Raw genomic sequence first — 20,767 nt, forward strand, 5'->3', positions numbered from 1 at the left:
GCATTTCCTGGCAACTACCGCAGATGCAAATATCCGCCACCCTTGAGAGCGTAAAATTAAGGCTTATTCATCCATCTTCATTGCCTCTGTTCCCTGGAGATGAGAAAGTTCCAACTCTGCTCTGTGTTATATATGGAAACATCCTCTGTGAAAAGTGGATTGGAGAAGGTGTTCAGAGATACGGCTTTTCGGGGGATAAAAATAAATGAGCTTGGTTACCAAACAGCAAAAAATATTTATCTTACACTTTTAGTAGTTGTTGCTCATAAGTATGCTAGGAAGTATGCTAGTGGACTATGGAGAGCTTGGGCTCTATTTCTGATATAGCTATTCAAAGGCTCTTTGCATAATATTCTAGAAATAGAGGAATGCTTGGAAATAGAGGAGTGCATATAACATACCAAGACTCACTGTCCATAAACAGAGAGAGAGAGAGAGAGAGAGAGAGAGAGAGAAAGGAAGGAAGGAAGGAAGGAAGGAAGGAAGGAAGGAAGGAAGGAAGGAAAGAAAGAAAGAAAGAAAGAAAGAAAGAAAGAAACTATTAAACTATTACATTTTGCTTCTGGCAGTGGTGAAAGGTTCCAGGTTTCAGCACTTACCCCAGTTTGGTTTCCTTTGGAGACATAATAGCATTTTGTAATATTTGTGTTCATTTTCAAATATATGTGCTGAGCATAGATGGAGGCACAGCTTAAGTGCTCCATCAGACAACTGCTTCCACAAAAGGGACCCCTGACCACTAGCTCCAGTCGAGGACGACTCTGGGGTTGGGGCGTTCATCTCACTTTATTGGCCGAGGGAGCCAGCGTACAGCTTCCGGGTCATGTGGCCAGCATAACTAAGCCACTTCTGGCGAACCAGAGCAGCGCACGGAAATGCCGTTTACCTTCCCACCGGAGCGGTACCTATTTATCTACTTGCACTTTGACGTGCTTTCGAACTGCTGGGTTGGCAGGAGCAGGGACCGAGAAACGGGAGCTCACCCTGTCGCAGGGATTCAAACCACCGACCTTCTGATCGGCAAGCCCTAGCGTCCCGCTCATGATGGTAGCAGCGCATTTATACATGATCCCTCTTTCAATACTCTTTGTGTCTGCAAAAGGGCAGACATACTGCTTGATTTCCAGTTAGCACGTGCCCTATAGCTTCGTGCTGAAATCTTGTAACCTTTTATGCCACAAATGTCCCGAGTCGTTTTTTGTCCCTGCTATTGTGCAAGAGTCCCCCTCCAGATGGCAATAATGCAGTAACATTGGGGGAGCATCGCAGAACAACTAATAAAGTGAAATGAGATGTGGATGCTCCAGTAGAAATCTACCACTAATTCACTAGTATTGCATCAGTGACATGTCACAGAATACTTCCACACACAAAACAACCCATCTGGAGGGGCCCACAGCCAGCCCCATCATTTTCATTCTACTGGAGAATCTGTTGCTTGCTAGTGTTTTTGTTTTTTACTGCAATCCTATGCACACTTACTCAGGAGTAAGCACCATTATACACAATGGGGCTTCCTTCCATATAAATATGCATAGAATCTAGTTACACATGAACACTTGCAAAATGTGTTCTCGAAGCTACCAGCATGAGTTTGACCAAACTGTGGGAGGCAGTGGAAGACAGGAGTGCCTGGTGTGCACTGGTCCAGGGGGTCACGAAGAGTCGGACACGACTAAAGGACTAAACAACAACAACAAATAGAAAAAAAGAAATTTAAAATATCAATTAAAAAACAAACAAACAACCATTGAGCAATTATTTTATTAATGTTTTCAACTCTATTTTTGAAAGTCACCTTGCTGGGAGGCTAATCAATCTTTGCCAGTAAACTGCTAAGGGAAAATGATCACTGGTGTATTTTTGGCTGTTCCTTTTTCTTTGTCTCACAGGAAGCTTCAAGTTAGTTCCAGGTTCAGATGATATATCAGCTGTAATTAACATCCAGCCTTGAAAATAGAGGTTTATGGCTTTATCCAAAATCCTCCTGCTGTTGTTCTCACATAAGCACCTTGTTGTCCACTATGACAACAGGATACTGGACTAAATGGGTCATTGGCCTCATCCTGCAGGCACTTCTGGTGTTTTCCTTGGCCACCCCTAACCAGAGTTAAAGAAATAAAAGGTGACTAAAAACCCCTATGCTTTCCAAAAGGTAATGAGATTAGTTGATCCTTTAACATTGCAGAAGAGTGAACAAACTACAGTGGTACCTCAGGTTACAGACGCTTCAGGTTACAGACGCTTCAGGTTACAGACTCTGCTAACCCAGAAATAGTGCTTCAGGTTAAGAACTTCTCTTCAGGATGAGAACAGAAATTGTGCTCCGGTGGCACAGCGGCAGCAGGAAGCCCCATTAGCTAAAGTGGTGCTTCAGGTTAAGAACAGTTTCAGGTTAAGAACGGACCTCTGGAATAAATTAAGTACGTAACCAGAGGTACCACTGTATTACAAATCTTATTTTGTCTGGGTGTGCCGTTCAGGCAGCAATCCTAAGCACATTGTGTGCATAGCAGGGCTAGGCTAATATATTTTTGCACCTGAGTCAGACCCCAAAATTGTGCCTACCATGGAAGAAGGGTTGAGGGAAGTCCTACATCAGGGAGAAAAAGGGGGGAGGAAGATCAACATTGGAATCTGCTGCCCCAGTAAATCATGCCATCAAAGATGGTTGCCTCTCCTTGCCTTATGGCTGGACCAGTCCTGGTGGATAGTGTAATTTTGCTACTTGGTCACTAGATCGCACTAGGCTTGGTTATATCTGGCTAGAATCAGCAGTTTTTGTTTCCTTCCTGTCTAAGAGAAACAATCAACCTTGTCTAGCTTCCTTACTGGTATGTCTTCCATGACACACAAGTTTCATTTGAAAGAATGGATCACTTCCAAGAAGACAGAATGCTGCTTAGTGCCCTGGGGCTGATTCATGGGTTGAGGAAGTATGCTGATCCCACCTGCTGAAGCCTTAGGGTTACAGAGCTCAGTGGGGTTATTTCCCCACCTGTGCCCATACTAGCAGAATCTCTGTTTGAGCAGGGTAGGGCCTTGCCAAGCTGGAAAACAGCTTGATTGGTCTTCATGCATGGACTGCTACTGCTAGAGAACAGGGTCTGGCTGGCTGGCTGAAGTTGCACCCCAAAACAAAAGAGAATGTGCAGTTTTCCTGAGGGTGATGATATAACCTTTATAAATTCCTCTTCCAAGTCTGTTTATCTGTTTATTTATTTGGAGTCATTCTGGACTCATAGCTGTCCATGGAGGCACAGGTCAATTCTGTGTCCAGGGCAGCTGTTTATCAGCTCCATCTGGTACGCAGGCTGAGACCCTACCTGCCCGCAGACTGTCTCGCCAGAGTGGTGCATGCTCTATTTATCTCTCACTTGGACTACTGCAATGCGCTCTATGTGGGGCTACTTTTGAAGGTGACCCAGATACTACAAGTAATCCAGAATGCAGCAGCTAGACTGGTGACTGGGAGCGGCTGCCGAGACCGTATAGCACTGGTCTTGAAAGACCTACACTGGCTCCCAGTATGTTTCCAAGCACAATTCAAAGTGTTGGTGCTGACCTTTAAAGCCCTAAACGGCCTCGGTCCGGTATACCTGAAGGAGCGTCTCCATCCCCAGCGTTCTGCCCGGACACTGAGGTCCAGCGCTGAGGGCCTTCTGGCGGTTCCCTCGCTGTGAGAAGCCAAGTTACAGGGAACCAGGCAGAGGGCCTTCTCGGTAGTGGCACCCGCCCTCTGGAATGCCCTCCCACCAGATGTCAAAGAGAAAAATAACTACCAAACTTTTAGAAGACATCTGAAGGCAGCCCTGTTTAGGGAAGCTTTTAATGTTGAATAGGTTATCGTATTTTTGTGTTTTGTTGGAAGCTGCCCAGAGTGGCTGGGGAAACCCAGCCAGATGGGCGAGGTATAAATAAAAAATTATTATTATTATTATTATTATTATTATTATTATTATCATCATCATTATCATCATTATCATCATCATCATCTAGGCAGGTTGAAGTTATTCCCCCTCTCCCCATTTCACAGCCAGAAACAGTAATTATGTGTACAGTACTAAGGTTACACAATTCCAGTTGCAGAATTCAGCATTTCTGGACGCAGAATTCGGGAGGAATTTATTGACGGTGAAGCGACCGAAGCGCCGTATTGATTCTACGCAGCCAGTGCAAAGTTAGACACGACTTGATCGACTGCGAAGGGGAAGCAAATGAGCCTGACTCCCCCATGTGGGGCTGTAAATTCAGCTAGATAGTCCATCCCCGTTGACGGGTTGTTCTTCTTTTTTCCTAGGAATCCCAGCAGAGAACAAATTGTGGGCGGGGCGAGGAACTTGGAAAGGCGTGATTGGCTCGGCAGAGGCTTTAAATGGTTTGGAGGGCTGTAAACTGCTCCTGGGAGGTGGAGCTTCAGCGGAGCCTGTTGCTTGCGCGGGGCTGGCGAGCAGCGCGGCGAGGAGAGACGCAGAAAGCTGGAGGGAAATTGCCCTCATCGGTTGCTTCCTCCGTACGCCGCCGGTGCAGCAGCGCTTCCCGATTTTTCAAAAAAAAATTATTTTTTGTTAAGGCTCCTTAATCCCTCTTAATCCGAGCGCGCAGCGGCCGTCCCCTCTCAAGTTCCCCGATGCCAACTTTCCCGCAGCTCGCTGCTCTTCTGCAGCAGCGCCAGCCCGGGACGGGCAGCTGAAGACCTGCAGCTGGCGGCTTTCGACCTCGGAGCCCCGCCGAGATGACCCCGAGCGGAGCGTGGCTCGTGTGCATCCTTGGCAACCTGGTGGTCTCGCCCAGCGCGCCGCTGCAACTTCAGCAGGGCATGTGAGTGGAGCGGACGGGTCTTGTTTTTTTCCTTGGAAAGGGGAGTGGGTTGCTCAGAGTCCTTTTGCATCTTGTTCTGTGCGGGGAGGGAAACGGAGCGGGGGCGGGTCGCTTTGATCCCCGCACAAAGGGTGGAATGTCTTGGAATTCCCGTTTTGTTCCCCCCCCCTCTCTAAAGCTGCTATCCTAACCCCATTCACCTGGATGTATGCTCATCTTAATTCAGCTGCGCTTAGTCCTGAGTTTAGGCATGGCTAGGATTGCAGTGGAAGACAGAAGTGCCTTGCGTGCTCTGGTCCATGGTGTCACGAAGAGTCGGACTCGACTAAACGACTAAACAACAGGATTGCAGCCTCTTTATTTAATCACGGAATTGTAGAGTTGCAAGGGACCGCAAGGGTCATCTAGTCCAACCTCCTGCATTGCCGTAATCTTCACATCCAATTCAAAAGCACACCAGTCCCTGCTTAGCATTGCAAATGTATTAGCAGTTTTATTGGGAGAGCATCTGTTGTGCATGCAAAATTTCCTAGGTTCAATCCCCAGTGTCTCCAGGTGGGGCTGCCTGAAACCAGTGAGAGCTGCTGTTCACCCGTGTAGACAATATTGAGCTAGATGGAGGTCTGTCTCAGTACAAGGCAGGAGGTTCCTGCGTTCCTGTGAATGAGGAAGGCTAATAAAAGGGTGCTGTTGCTAAAGTGAAACCGTCCCTATAGGACTCTGCTTCCTGCCAAGTTTGTCCATCCATTCTATTCCCGATATTGTCACATCTGATGGGCAATGGCTGTCCAACATCGCAGGCAGAGTTCTTGGGCAGAGCTACCCCATACATTCAAAGCACATCCAGCTACACATTTAAAGCACATGCATAACAAACTGTAGTTTGTTAATGGTGCTGGGAATTGCAGTTCTTCCAGAGGAAGCTATAGTTCCCAGGATTCTTTGGGGGAAGTCATGTACTTCAAACGTGCATTTTATGCACTTTAAGTTTATGGTGTGGCAGATAGCGGGAGTTGAACCAGGAACTTCCTGAATGCAAGACAGGGAGGTAAGCATTGAGGGGAGGTGATTTTTCAGGATTTAATAGACTAAACATGTGCAAGTTTATCTGCGGCATTTTGCTTTAGTAAATTAAGGCATCCTTGCTCTTTGGGAGCAGGGGAAGTTTTACTCCCTTTAGTCAGTAAGCATTTTTCAGACAAAGGACCAGATTCAAGTAAGTTGTTGTGCTAGCAGAAACTAGTTCAATGCGACTTGAGCCCCTTTCCTCCCCCTGCGTTATTTCTCCACCTCCCCCTGCCCTCCATTATCTCCAAATCCTCTTGGGAGGGCCAGGAGAAACCCTGGAATAGCAGGTTTGTGTAGAGGGGAGACGGCAGATTGTCCGGCAAGCAGGAATGCTTGCACTGATGGAGCAGTCGCCTTAGCGCGACACTGAATTCCTCCTAAAGTACTTAAGGCGGTATCTCACTTCAGTTCTAAATGCCCTCACTTTGTGGACTCTTGTTGGCTTCTGTGGAATTCACAGCTGCTTTGTGCACTGACAAAATGTCTACATGCATTTTGTGTCTGTGCTGACAAGAGTGTGGCCACTTATCCTTTGGTCATGGCTGAGAAAAGCATACTGTATAAGCATTTCCGTGTGGAGGTGTGGTGGAAAACCCTGATAAGTTGTGGCTTCTAGCTCTTTGCATGTGTAACAGATTCACATTGTGCACTCCTTCCATGTGATTTGTTTTTGGTGTTTGTTTTTGGTGCATGCCCATAGCAAAGTGAATTCTTTTGTTAGACCCTTTGGGTACAGCCACAGCTTAGTGGTAGAGCATCTCTGCTTTTCATGCAGAAGGTCCCAGGTTCAGTGCTTGGAATCTCCAGGTAAAGCTGGAAATGCCTCCTACCTGAAACCTTGGAGAGCCACTGCTCTACTAAGCTACATGGACCAATATTCCCTCTTTCCAAAAGGCAGATTCCTGCATTGGGTTTCTTGAGTGATGGTGTATGTAGGAAGGAAGCTAGGAGAGGGAGGCGCTGAGCTTCCATCAAACGTTCTTACAATTGCAACATTGCATGCAATCTGCTTTTGCTTGTTTTTGCTTTCAAGTGATATGTAGCGAATTTAATTTTATTCCATACAAAGAGCCTTCTAAATGCTACTCTTTGGGCAGGATGCATACATGGCATGCCATCATGGTTTAGTTATCCAACAGTATGCCTTTATTGCTATCCTTATAGTCAGAGTCTTAGGTTCTGTGCAGACACGGCGGTCCAGATCGCCAAACCACTGTTTAGGGTTGCAGGGGTTTGCATTCCTTCACTCCTCCCCTTTTCTGCACAACTTTCTTCCTCCCCATAGCTTACTTTAATTGCAGCTTCCCAGTGACATTAATCATTGTTTTGAGGCAAACCCTCTTCAAACCATGGTCAGTGCCGATACCAACTGTCAGGGGCTCAGGAGCAGAGGCACAGGGAAGAGAGGAGATGGAGAGCGAAGGGGAAGAATCCGAGGGGAGCGTAGGAGAAGAGGACAGTGGACCGAGGGATTCCATGAGCCTATCCAGCGAATCGGAAGATTCACAGAAGGGGGCGCCAGTGGCCAGGGGTAGGGGGTTCCCAAGGGGAACGCCCCAGGAGCAAGGGGGCAGCAGGGACTCCCAGAGCAGTAGCTGAAAATCAGGACCAGCTTCCCCACCAGAGCAGAGTGGGGGGGAAGAGTCCCAAGGATCGGGGCCAGTGCATTCCCCACCAGGGAGAGAAGATAAGGCAGGGCTGACCACGCCTCCATCAGAAAGTCGGACAACGGAGGAGAGGTCAGATCCGGCCAGTGTCCCGGAAGAGGGAAGCAGTGACTGAAGTAGTGTAACGGTTAGGAGAAAGGTCACTGGGCTGGCGCGAGAGGCAAGTTCAAATGTACAGGAGCGCGGGACAGCAGAGAATGAGGATTGGGAACCGGGTCCTAAAGCCCGCCGGAGGGAGGGGGAGGAGCTAAGCGACTCAGCGTCGGAAGAGTCCAGAAAGGGCAATGCCCCAGCGGGCAGGAGGACCCAGAGGAGGAGAGAGCAGCGTAAAAGGTGGAGCAGGGCTAGGATCTTAAACTGGTGTCATAGGGGAGGGGACTCAGATGGGACTTCGCCGATCTAGGGTTTAAGACGTAGGGCTGCACGCTGTGGCTTTGAAATGGAAACTGAACTTCAATAAAGACTTTTGTACAATACGACAGCCTAGCGTTGGTCCTCTGTGAGCTGGGACCTAGAGGCAAAACTGGTTGAAGAAAACCATAGGAAGGGAAGAGGTAACTCATCATCAGTGTGCACAAACTCATAGCATGTCCCTGATCTTCTGGCTTTGGAGACAGGGCACATTTCATTTTCTGTAATAAAATGATCGAATTGCTCTTAATGATAATTTCAGTATGTGCTTCATATATGCAGTGGTGATTTGAATTGGCCGTTGTGACAAGAGGTTAGAATCAGGAGGGCTGTAATTATGCTGCATTAATTAACTGGAGTCAAAGAGTGTGGCATTGTGCCTGCTGTGTGAAGTGCCTTGCCTGTTCTTGTGTGTTACCTAATGCTTGAGTGACACTGTCTGGTCTATACTGCAGCCTACAATCGGGGTCAGCCCCATGGCAAAAAGTTTAATTGGATTTCTTTTCTTGACAGCTGCTTTGTGCAATAGCTGCAGACTTCAGGTCTCCGGAGGTTATTGAACAGAGAAACGATTAGGGAGATGTGTAACTTTGCGGTGAGGGCGGGGGGTGGGGAGAAGGGAAGAGGCAGCAGGCTGCTGTCTGTACCTCTTGCAACCATCTTTAGGCAGAATTATTCTGGGGAGCAGAAAGGGCAGGTTCACAGTTTCAAACTGCTTTTGTTGATATTAGAAGTCATAGATCGTCACTGCATCTTTAGCACCCCATGATAGTGCTCCTATTTTGGGACTGTGTCATTTTTTAATTTCCTTTTCCCCCTGTGACCAATATCTACAGCTTTCCATTGGGAAATGTATATTGGCTTTTTGTATTATTATTTTTTACATGAGATAGCATAGTCCTCACCTGTAAACCTTATCCACCTTTGAAAATAAATTTGGATAGAGGTCTTCTACTAATAAGTCAGGACTTGTAATTAGGTCACAGATGAACCTAACATGGCTCTCACCAGGGCCATGTCCCATTTTTAATGGTTTTTTCCTGGTAACTTTCATTTTCTTAAGAGTAGTGAAAGGAGGGACAACAGCAGAAACTAGGGAGCACAAAGGGAGGGAAAGTGTACAATGGAACCTTGGTTCTCAAATGCCTTTGTACTCAAACAGCTTGGAACCCAAACACTGCAAACCTGGAGGTAAGTGTTCCGGTTTGTGAACCTTTTTCAGAAGCTGAACGTGCTCCATTCTGAGTGCCATGCTTCTGTTCTGAGCTTCCGTTTTGAGTGTTATTGCTGAGGCCTGTCTGTTTTTGCTATTTTGCATTTTTGTTTTTGCGGCTCTTTTTTTTTTTTTTTTGTGACTGTGTGGAACCCAGTTCAGCTACTGACTGATTGACTGTGTGACTGCAGTACATTGTTTATTGCTTTCATTTTATGGATCAATGGTCTCGTTTGATAGTAAAATTCATGTTATATTGCTGTTTTAGGGGTTGTTTTTAAAAGTCTGGAACGGATTAATTTATTTTGCATTACTTTCTATGGGGAAGTGTGCCTCGGTTTTGGAACGCTTTGGTTTTGGAACAGACTTCTGGAACGGATTAAGTTTGAGAACCAAGGGGGAGAGGAGAAAAAATGGGCATAGTAAACAGTAAACAACTTAAAGTGGTTCCTGTGCACAGTGCTGGGGTCAAAGATGGGTCACAGCGGTGGAAAAGACGGGGGGGGGGTGTTTTAGAGCAGGCTTCCTCAACCTCGGCCCTCCAGATGTTTTTGGCCTACAACTCCCATGATCCCTAGCTAGCAGCACCAGTGGTCAGGGATGCTGGGAATTGTAGTCTCAAAACATCTGGAGGGCCAAGGTCGAGGAAGCCTGTTTTAGGGCATTTATGTGAGGCACTTAACAAAGATTGATGACTCATGTGGTTACTGTTGCTACCAGTTTCGTATTCTAATTATTGGGTGATAATTGGTGTTAGAATGCGCCTAACACATTGAAGTTCACTTCAGGGTTGTTTTCTTCTGAGATAACTAAAACCTTTTTGGAGAGTCCCACTCCTGAGTGAGAACATATGAAATTAGTGTGGTAACATATCTTTAGTTTTCACCTTTCTCCTAATATTAAAGGCTAGGGCTATCACTTCCTAGTGTGAGGGCAGGGAAACCTCTGGCCTGGGGGGCAAATGTAGCCCTCAAGCCTCTCTCTGTGTTGCCCATGGGACTCTCCCCAGCCACAGCCTCTCAACATGCCTGCTTTGTACCAGCATTGAGTGGTTTTGCCCGACTGCAGTGGGTCCTTGAACTCAGATAGGGTCTCATTTTTTGCCTGGGGAAGGGCAGAGAGGTTGTATTTGGCCTGCGGAGACACCAGCCTTTTGTTTGAAGGTCAAAATCTCCATTTGTTGCTCTTCCCACTTTTGCCTCTGGACCCACTGGAATGTGGCCCCTGGATGCTTGCCCCAAAGGGTGAGAGGCCCTCAGGCTGTAAAATGGTTTCCCGCCCCTCTCCTAGTCATGTCCTCTGGGAGGCAAACCTGGATGTGATGTTTTTCTACGATAAAGATGCTGAGAGGTGATGGCTTTGTATTTTAACGATTTTAAAGATTTTATGACACAATCTGAGGTAAATAGTGGCAGTTGCTTCCCGCGTTACTTGCTACATTAACCTTATTGCAACTATCTAAAGAGGTGGCGTGCTTTGGAGCAAAAGTGGCCAGGAATATTAAGACAGTCACACATTTATAAGGGTTGCTATTATGAAGAGCTAGGTTGCTTTGTAAGTCTCGGTGAAAGGAAAAGGGTAAAGGGACCCCTGACCATTAGGTCCAGTCTCGGACGACTCTGGGGTTGCAGCACTTATCTTGCTTTATTGGCCGAGGGAGCTGGCGTACAGCTTCCGGGTCATGTGGCCAGCATGACTAAGCCGCTTCCGGAGAACCAGAGCAGCGCATGGAAACACCGTTTACCTTCCCGCCGGCGTAATACCTATTTATCTATTTGCACTTTGATGTGCTTTCGAACTGCTAGGTTGGCAGGAGCAGGGACTGAACAACGGGAGCTCACCCCATCGCGGGGATTCAAACCACCGACCTTCTGATTGGCAAGCCCTAGGCTCAGTGGTTTAGACCACAGCGCCACCCATGTCCTGTTGTTTATATGCACTCAGCCAAAGTCTCAGTAAGAAGGTGCAAAAATCGACTAATTGGAGCTTCAGTTCACCAACTTGAAGGCTGCAGGAAAACCACACCTGGCTTAAATGCTTCCCACTTCCGATTGCTACATTAAGTTTAGAAAAAGTGCATGTTGATTGCATTCATACAATTAATGTTCGGATTGATTTATCGTCATGCAAACAGTAATAGGCAACAGCCTACCTTCTAAGACACATGGAGGGGGCAACAATGTGTTGGAAAAATTATCTGTATACAGTTGCACCTTGGATCCTGAACGCCTTGCAAGTCAAATGTTTTGGCTCCCAAATGTTGCAAACCTGGCAGTGAGTGTTCCGGTTTGCGAACGTTTTTTGGAACCCGAATGTCTGGCGTGGCTTCCGATTGGCTGCAGAAGCTTCCTGAGGCCAATCGGAAACCGTGCCTTGGTTTCCGAACATTTTGGAAGTCGAACGGACTTCCGGAATGAATTCCATTTGACTTCCAAGTTACGACTGTGTGTGTATATATATATATATATATATATATATATATATATATATATATAAAGAGAGAGCACTCCAGTAGAAGAAAATACTATTTCTACCAAGTGTAAAGGAAAAGGAGTATGTTCCCAGCCGAGATGCAATTGATCAGTTCTTTTTTAAAACTTTCGAATTTGAGCGAACACTTTCACATGGCGTTATCTACTCAGGAAACCTCGACATGCTACAGAATATCAGGGAATGTTTTAGGTACATATCTGAGAGACTGCCCCCCTTCCCATAATAATATTCCAGGTATTAAGATCGGCAGAGGGAGCCCTCTTGTAGTTCTACCGCCCTCAGAATGAGGGGTTGCCTCCTAGGCCTTGTTATCACTCCCATGAGATGACTACAGCCAACTAGCTACCAGGCTAACTTTACGTTGCTAGTGTTGGTGTATGAAGCCAGATGCAGTTTGGGATTGGGTCACCTAAAAGATCATTTCACCCCCTTATATATCCCATTGATCACTACACTCTGCAGGAGAGGGGCTTGCACAGACCACTCAGGGGTCCATTCCATGTGATGTAGGCCATCTACCCTTTGCCTTAGCACCTGCTTAGGGAAGTTTTTAATGTTTGATTCTATTTTAATATTCTGTTGGGAGCCACCCAGAGTGGTTGGGGAAACCCAGCCAGATGAGCAGGGTATAAATAATAAATTATTAGTATTAGTATTAGTATTAGTATTAGTATTAGTATTAGTATTAGTATTATTTATTGAAGACCTTTCTCTTCCAACAAGCCTTTTTAGTGGAGATTTTTTAAAAATCCCAACGTTTGTCTACTTTGGTTTAGAAATAGTATTCATATAGGTTTCATTGTGGATGCTTTTATTCTTGAATTGCTTCAGGCCGTTTCATGGGAAGTGATTCATAATGAAACAAATCTAGAACATACAGCTTGTACACTGAAAGGGAAGGCAGATGATGGTGGGCAAGGTGTTGTTAAAGGAGGCTTGCCCACTCCTTCTGATTTCCTCATTGAAGAATCCCTGATGAACTTTGGAGGAACTCCAGGGTTTCCTGGAACACATTAGATAGATGATCCCATCAACTGACGTCAGTGAGTGCATTCATCTGAGTTAGTCCAAGGCTCTCACAAATGCTGCATGTAAGATACTGATTTTCGTATTTTCAAATAAAAAGAGTGCATCAGCTTTGTTCAGTAGTCTTCTCTCTGTTTCCTACATAAGCTTTGTTTAAGTATGGTAACCTTAGAGTGACTGATTTATTTTTCTGATAGACTCCACTGTTCTGAAATCTAATTGCATCCCCTGTTCGTTGTTTATATGCACACAGCCAAATTTATCTCGCATTAACTGCATACAGCCATTGAAGGTAGGTGGTGGCATAGATAACATTGAACTATGTGCTGGTTAAATACATTGATTGATCAGTGTTCAAGTGAAGATGCCCGGGTGCCAGGATGACGCCAACTTCTTCACCATTTCGAGGTGCATGGAGATCATTGGATCTTGACTGTTTTCACAGACTAGCAACACATCCTATAGATTTTTATCCATTATATTTTATCTGCACAATCAGAATGAATTTTCAGGAACCAAAAAGTTGTATAAAAATATGACTTTCGAGCTGTCTGGCCCCCAAATGGCAAATAGACATTCCGCTTTCATAACTGTAACCCTGGTTTAAGGAGCCATTTGGCACCTAGATTATATTTCTGAATTTCAAATGCTGTTGATGTAGTTTATGTAGTATAATTTCATGGCCAGAGTATATTTTGAGTGGAATTAGATAGCTGTGAATACCTAAGAGCTGTCCTGAGTCAGACAAAAGCTTATGTAGTCCTGCATCGTGTTACTCACAAAGACCAACCAATGCCTAGTGACAGCCTACAGGCAGGGCATGAGTCCTATAGTCCTTGGCTCCTTTGGCAGTGTATAAATTCAATTTAATTAAAAAATTCAGTTCAACAGTAACCCTTTCCTGCTGTTCCTCAGTGATTGGTACAGAGGTATGGTGCCTCCAATGCTGGAGGTACTAGATCGCCATTATGCTCACTGTACGTGGGGCTGCCCTAGAGACTGACCCAGAAACTCCAGCGAGTGCAGAATGCTGCAGCGAGACTCCTTACGGGGTCCTTGCCGTGGGATCACATTCACCCTGTGCTATACCAGCTGCACTGGCTCCTGGTGGAGTACAGGATCAGGTTCAAGGTGCTGGTTTTAACCTTTAAAGCCCTATACGGCCTAGGACCTATGGGACTGCCTCTCCTGGTATGTCCTATGGAGGACCTTACGGTCTTCAAATAAAAACATCTTGGAGATCCCGGGCCACAGAGAGGCTGGCCTCGAACAGAGCCAGGGCTTTTTCGGCCGTGGCCCCGATCTGGTGGTACACTTTGTCACAAGAGACTAGGGCCCTGTGGCACTTGACATCTGTTCCACCAGGCCCTTCGGCCAAGGCACAGTCTGACCCCCTTCTTCGGTAATCCTCACAGAACTCTAGCCCAATGGTTGCCATTAATTTGATTTTGAGTTGATTTTAGAATGCATTTCAATTACCATATTTTTCTCTTTATAAGATGCACCAGACCACAAGACGCACCTAGTTTTTGGAGGAGGAAAACAAGGAAAAAAATATTCTGAATCTCAGAAGCCTGAACAGCAAGAGGGATCGCTGTGCAGTGAAAGCAGCAATCCCTCTTGCTGTTCTGGCTTCTGTGATAGCTGCGCAGCATGCATTCGCTCCATAAGACGCACACACACATTTCCCCTTACTTTTTAGGAGGGAAAATGTGAATCTTATAGAGCAAAAAATACGGTAATTGATTTTATGTAAGCTGTGTTACTTTTATTGTTAGCCGCTCTGAGCCCAGCTTCGGCTGGGGAGGGCGGGATATAAATTAAATTTTATTATTATTATGCCTAGCAGCCATCTGTCTTATGTCAGGTCTGTTTCTAGGGTTTTGTTACCAGGTGTAAGGGAGTACAGCAGTCAGTAAACCAGAAAGGGAAAACCTTTGGTCCTCCCAGACAGAGGACCAGCTGATGGCCAGCACTGATGAGAGTTGTAATTCAATAATCATAGAATTGTAGAGTTGGAAGGGATACCAAGGGTCGTGTAGTCCATGCCTCTGCAATGCAGGAATCTTTTCCCAACATGGGGCTCAAACCCACAACCCTGAGATTAAGAGTCTCATGCTGTGCTGACTGAGCTATTGAGAGTCACAGGGTTTCCCCTGCAGTAAATCCACATCTGTCTTCTGCTTCTCCACATTTCTGAGCATCTATAGGCGAGTATGGTAACATTTGATTTGCCATATATTTGGAGACTGACAATTGTGGTTTTATAGAAGTGACAATTATGCAGCAAGCTTTTAAATGCATGCTTCTAAAACGTTTTCACCAGCGAGGTCAAAATTAATCTCCTTGGTATGTATAAAGGTAAAGGTAAAGGTACCCCTGCCCGTACGGGCCAGTCTTGACAGACTCTGGGGTTGTGCGCCCATCTCACTTAAGAGGCCAGGGGCCAGCGCTGTCCGGAGACACTTCCGGGTCACGTGGCCAGCGTGACATCGCTGCTCTGGCGAGCCAGAGCCGCACACGGAAACGCCGTTTACCTTCCCGCTGGTAAGCGGTCCCTATTTATCTACTTGCACCCGGAGGTGCTTTCGAACTGCTAGGTTGGCAGGCGCTGGGACCGAGCAGCGGGAGCGCACCCCGCCGCAGGGATTCGAACCGCCAACCTTTCGATCGGCAAGCCCTAGGCGCTGAGGCTTTAACCCACAGCGCCACCTGCGTCCCTCCAAGTTTGGAGTAGCCCAATGCAAAAATCCTGAGGATCCATGTAGATCCATGCTTTGTAACCATGGAGGAGGGAAGGAAGAGAAGTGACAATTATGCAGCAAGCTTTTAAATGCATGCTTCTAAAACGTTTTCACCAGCGAGGTCAAAATTAATCTCCTTGGTATGTATAGACAAACCTAAAGCCTGCTACATCTCCATTTGTTTCTTTTACTGGAGATTATAGCATGTGTTAATATATATACATAGTCACTGTGAGGGGTTTTTGTGTTTTGTTTGCTCTTGCCAGAGATAAGTCTCAGCAATCAATTGCGGGAAAATTGTACAGATGAGAACAGATCGGCCTGAAAGAACAATTGAGATTCCAGAAGCTTTCGGGGGGCCACTAGGGGGCGCATCGGAAGATGGCTGACAATAACATCTCTCCGACCCACACGAGGTAATTTGGAGGCTATGATGGGAGTAATTAGCCTCCCTACCCCCCCCCCAGGATGGTGGGGGGGACTGCCCTTGCCTGCTGTGCCCTATACCACTCCCGAATTTGTGGGGATGGGGGCACTAGGCACAAAGCCCTCCTGTGGGATTCTGGCACTCCTGGATGCCGTCCCTGATCCGCGCCACTAGCTGCAAGAACTTCAAAAGAAACAATTTGGATGAAGGAATGCACATATCTCAAGGAAGGAGGGGGAGTAAAGACTGCTAACAGAAGAGATACGCCAAGATACGGTATGGCAAATGACTGATGGGGGAGGGGAAAAAACTTTCCTTTCTTTCCTTATGTGATTAAACAAGAATCCCCTCCCCTGAGTCAGAAATGTCGTTTTAAGGACTTAAGTTGTGGATTTAAGGCTGTGTGGAGATAAACTTTCGAACCAAAGCATGTTTTAAGAAGAGTGTGGAATGTATAAGAGCTTTGGAATGACGCAGTTAAAAATGCCGTCGCCATATTGGGAAGTTCTGTCGGAGGACTTAAGTCTGAGAGGAGAAATAGAGAAATAGAGCTGTTTTTATATTGTGGGTGAAACTCCTCAGTGGGACTTAAGAATGACAGTTCTGTAATTAATGATGGAAAGAACGCTGTTATCTATGAAGGTGATGATATATGGAAACCATCTCGATTTGAGGATTGGAAGAACAGAAAATTCACACAGGATTATTATTGGTGTTTATCGGCTTAAGGAGACTATCAGAAGAGATCATAAAGAAAAAAGAGAAAATATATGAACAAGATGTGATGTGGAAACAGCAAGATAAGACTGGATAGAATTATGAACTCTGTTTGGACTGATTTGGATTGATTTGGACATTAACGCAGTAGCAAGAAGATGATCAGAATCCGCCTTCGGATCTTGAAATATGGGTCCCCCCAACAAAATTTAAAATTCGGCTTTGTAATTCGGAATTTATGTGATGTGATTTAATTTGATTTGATTGGCCGGTTAATACATTTTTTTTTTTTAAAAAAAAAAGAGATTCCAGAAGCTTTCTGATTCCTAGGGACAGTTTGAGATTTAAGAAGCTGGTGAAAATGATGCTTCGATCGGGGAAGAGAACCTTTGGGCACAGACGAATATGCTTCCCCAGGATGAGCGCTTTCAGCCTAGGTTAACTCACTGTGTCCTTCTCCCAAGCACCAAGGATGATTTTACTGCACTTTTAGTGTTGGCCTGTTGTAAAATGATCATATGTACCCATCCAAGAAAGAGGTAAGGATAGATGACAACATGATGTATAGTACAGAGCATTTTAGGACATGCTGATGCACAGTGGTGGTCAGCATCTAAAATTCGGTTGCATCAGACTTTGCTTCCACTTGCACAAGGAGCTTTCTGCAGTCTCCTCCCCTCTGTGGCCCCTGATATTGGCTTGGGGTGTTTGTGTCAGGAGAACCCCACAGAATAGCATGCAAGGGGAGGAGAGGTGGGGTCATTTCATCTAGGAAGCTGAAATCCTTGTACAAATGGAATGACTGGAAGAACGCAACACTGAATTCAGAGTGCCCGGAATTATTGCAAAACATCAGAAATCTAGCTTGTAGGAATTGCAGATTACAGTGGTACCTTGGGTTACTTACGCTTCAGGTTACATACGCTTTAGGTTACAGACTCCGCTAACCCAGAAATAGTACCTCGGGTTAAGAATTTTGCTTCAGGATGAGAACAAAAATCGTCGTCTGGCGGCGCGGCAGCAGCAGGAGGCCCCATTAGCTAAAGTGGTGCTTCAGGTTAAGAACAGTTTCAGGTTAAGAATGGACCTCCGGAACAAATTAAGTACTTAACCCGAGGTACCACTGTATTAACCTTGATTTGTGAAATTGTGCTCCCAAATTTTAGATCCATTTGCACATGTGCTTATGTCACATGATGGCTTGTCAGTTAATGACTTGAAGCAGAATGTGTGAATGTCATCCACTGAAATGGAGGTTACTTAACCTTGTTGGGGAAAGGTCATAGATCAGGGGTAGAGCAGAGGCTTTGCATTCAGAAGGTCCCCGGTTCAATCCTCAGCTCCTCCATGTAAGCCAGGAGTGTGTCCTGTCTGAAATACTGGACAGCTGCTGCCAGTCAGCATAGAGCTAAATGTACCAATGGCACACCAAAAGATGCCCCATGTTATAGGCTGGTTATCTGCCAGTATGATCCTCAAACAACGTACAGTAACAACCGAGGCATTGGGAAAGTGTTCTGCCAGTGACCTTTGGCTGTTTCAGACATGGAAGTCGTCACAAATTGAGAACCAAAAGACAGCCATGCCTCGAAATCCACACTGATTTATTTATTTTGATGCAGTTCTCCAACCAACCAGTATCTACAAAAATGCATATATTAGGGACAAGTGTGCATAAGTATGATTATATTAGTGAGTACAACATACAAAACTGTATTGGGGAAATCTTTTGCAAAAATGTGTACATCGGTCAAAACCGTATACAAAAAAAAACGTGTTTGTTAGGAGAAATTCACTCTAAAATGCTGGTGAATTTTTGTGAGGATTTTGCAGTGTTCCTGTTTGCAGCTTGCTGCAGAAATGGGGAGAACTGAATTTAAGCTTTAAAAATGAGGCAATGAGAGAACTGAAATTGACACATCCTTCTAAGCTCCTGGTGCTGTTGTTGTTTTATATTACATTTATATCCCGCCCTTCCTCTCAAAGGAGCCTAATAGTTAAACAATTGGGAGTCAGAAACCCTTTCTGATCTACTGCAAATCACCCTGAGATCTACCATTAGATCCTGCCCTACCATTCCTCCCCTTCTCTGTCCTTAATAGCTGGGAATCTCTATTCCCCTGCTTTTGGCGGGGGCACGGATGTCATGTTAGAGCTGGGAGGAGAAGTAGAGGAACCAGTTCATTGTAAGAACTGAAGGAGAGAGGGGGAGAGAGAGAGAGCTATTAGCTGGCTGTAAAAAAATAAATATATATTTTGGGTTGCAGGGACTCTGTGAACTTTGCACAATAATGATGCGTTTTCTGCCAGCTTTGAAGAATCAGCTTACTTCCACTCACACAGTGCTGGCTTATTTTGTAATAGATATATTACAAAGACGGACGCAGGTGGCACTGTGGGTTAAAGCCTCAGCGCCTAGGGCTTGCCGATCGAAAGGTCGGCGGTTCGAATCCCTGCGGCGGGGTGCGCTCCCGCTGCTCGGTCCCAGCACCTGCCAACCTAGCAGTTCGAAAGCACCTCTGGGTGCAAGTAGATAAATAGGGACCGCTTACCAGCGGGAAGGTAAACGGCGTTTCCGTGTGCGGCTCTGGCTCGCCAGAGCAGCGATGTCACGCTGGCCACGTGACCCGGAAGTGTCTCCGGACAGCGCTGGCCCCTGGCCTCTTAAGTGAGATGGGCGCACAACCCCAGAGTCTGTCAAGACTGGTCCGTACGGGCAGGGGTACCTTTACCTTTACCTTTATATTACAAAGACATCTTAAATATTCAGACCTGTGCTTCCTCATTCAAGAAAATAAAACCCTATAGCATTGCCCCTGGAACGTCTCCCTGCTTGCGGGTGGTGGGGTTGCTGTAATGTGGCAAATCAAGTGTATCTTGACTTCACAGGGATCAATAGTGTTCAGACAGCAGACGCTTCAGTTGACCTGATACAAGCTGGGACACCTTCCGTTTAGTGGGGGCGTGAAAAGACTCTTCTGCTGAATTTAGACGCTTACTATAGTGTGTTTAGCACCTACTGAGCAGCTGCCCACTAAACAGTTTGATCATTTTTCAGTTAATGCAAATTCATAGCACAACCTAAACTTCTCATCCTATACTGGTTATATTTGAGCAGGCATGTCACCTGAAGGCATTCATCTTCCTGCTTTTTAAATCCACTCGATTCATGTTTCTGGATTCTGGTTGGGGGAAATGGTGACTAGAAGGCATATTGATGATTAGCCTCCAGTTTCCAGACTCCCTTCCTTTTTAGGGGACATGTTTCTGGATAGCTGGCCTAGTGTAGTGGTTAAAGGACTGAGTTTCTGGTTGACTGCTTCCCCGCCATCCTTAATAGGAGGACTTAGACGAGCCCCACCACATCAGCCCTGTCCCGTCCCCACCTGCTACCTGTAATACAAGGATAATCAAGTTTGTAATTTTGGTTAGGAAGGGCTACAGTGCTGCTTTTATGGGAAGTGCAAACTTCCTAAAGCACTATATATAAGTGCCTGGTACTTAGCAAATAGACCCTTCTTCTGAGAAGCCCTTTCATGGCTTGCATTGCAGAGGATTGGCTTCATTGTTGCCTGCATTGGAGCCCAGAACACATCAAACCATACTCCGTGTTTGCACTTTGCAGGAAACCATTGGGCAAAACTGTATCTTAGAAATGATTTCTCTCTCTCAATAACACAACACACTTCCTTCTGCACAGCGGCCAAATCAGGCTCATTTGCCAGGTGGGAAACAGTGGGATTATATAAACTCAGAAGCTTCTACGCTGATCAAAAGCCCCTTACAGCTCCAGAAATAAATTTTAAGTTGCGAGATAAACCATGTGGTTGGCTAGAGATACACCAGATGATGCATTTTCTAAACCAACCGAATATAAGTACTGAAGCATTATGCAGCTTGAATTAGTTTTGAGCAACCCACCAGGAAAGGGAAACATCCCCCAACTAGATAAAATCCTCACACAATTAGATAAAATTAAGACTGAAATGGGGGAAAGGTTTTGGAGACTAGAGGAACAACTGTGGGAACAAATTTGGAATCGACTATCATTTGGATCCCTCCAAGAAACTCAAGAAAATGTTTTAAAGATAGCACAACGCTGCTACATGTGCCCAGCCAGGATATATAGAATTAATCATAAGTTGTTGGTGGGAACTCAGTTTACCTGGCTTTCTACGTG

At 45.7% G+C, this 20,767-nt stretch overlaps 1 protein-coding gene across 8 annotated transcripts in view; it reads left to right on the forward strand.

Annotated features, from left to right (window-relative positions):
* The first annotated feature begins 4,414 nt into the window (after positions 1 to 4,414).
* The window catches only part of LOC307216882 (uncharacterized protein), a 227,054-nt gene continuing 210,701 nt past the window's right edge, over positions 4,415 to 20,767 (forward strand). For all 8 annotated transcript variants that reach the window (XR_013839358.1, XM_079977576.1, XM_079977581.1 and 5 more), the window contains exon 1: positions 4,415 to 4,821. Coding sequence is in view for 7 of the 8 variants with exons in the window: in XM_079977576.1 (XP_079833702.1) it covers positions 4,736 to 4,821 (86 nt within the window). In the remaining variant the exon portion in view is untranslated. The remainder of the gene's footprint in view (positions 4,822 to 20,767) is intronic.

This window comes from Podarcis cretensis (assembly GCF_951804945.1).
Source record: "Podarcis cretensis genome assembly, chromosome: 5".
Lineage (NCBI taxonomy): Eukaryota > Metazoa > Chordata > Lepidosauria > Squamata > Lacertidae > Podarcis > Podarcis cretensis.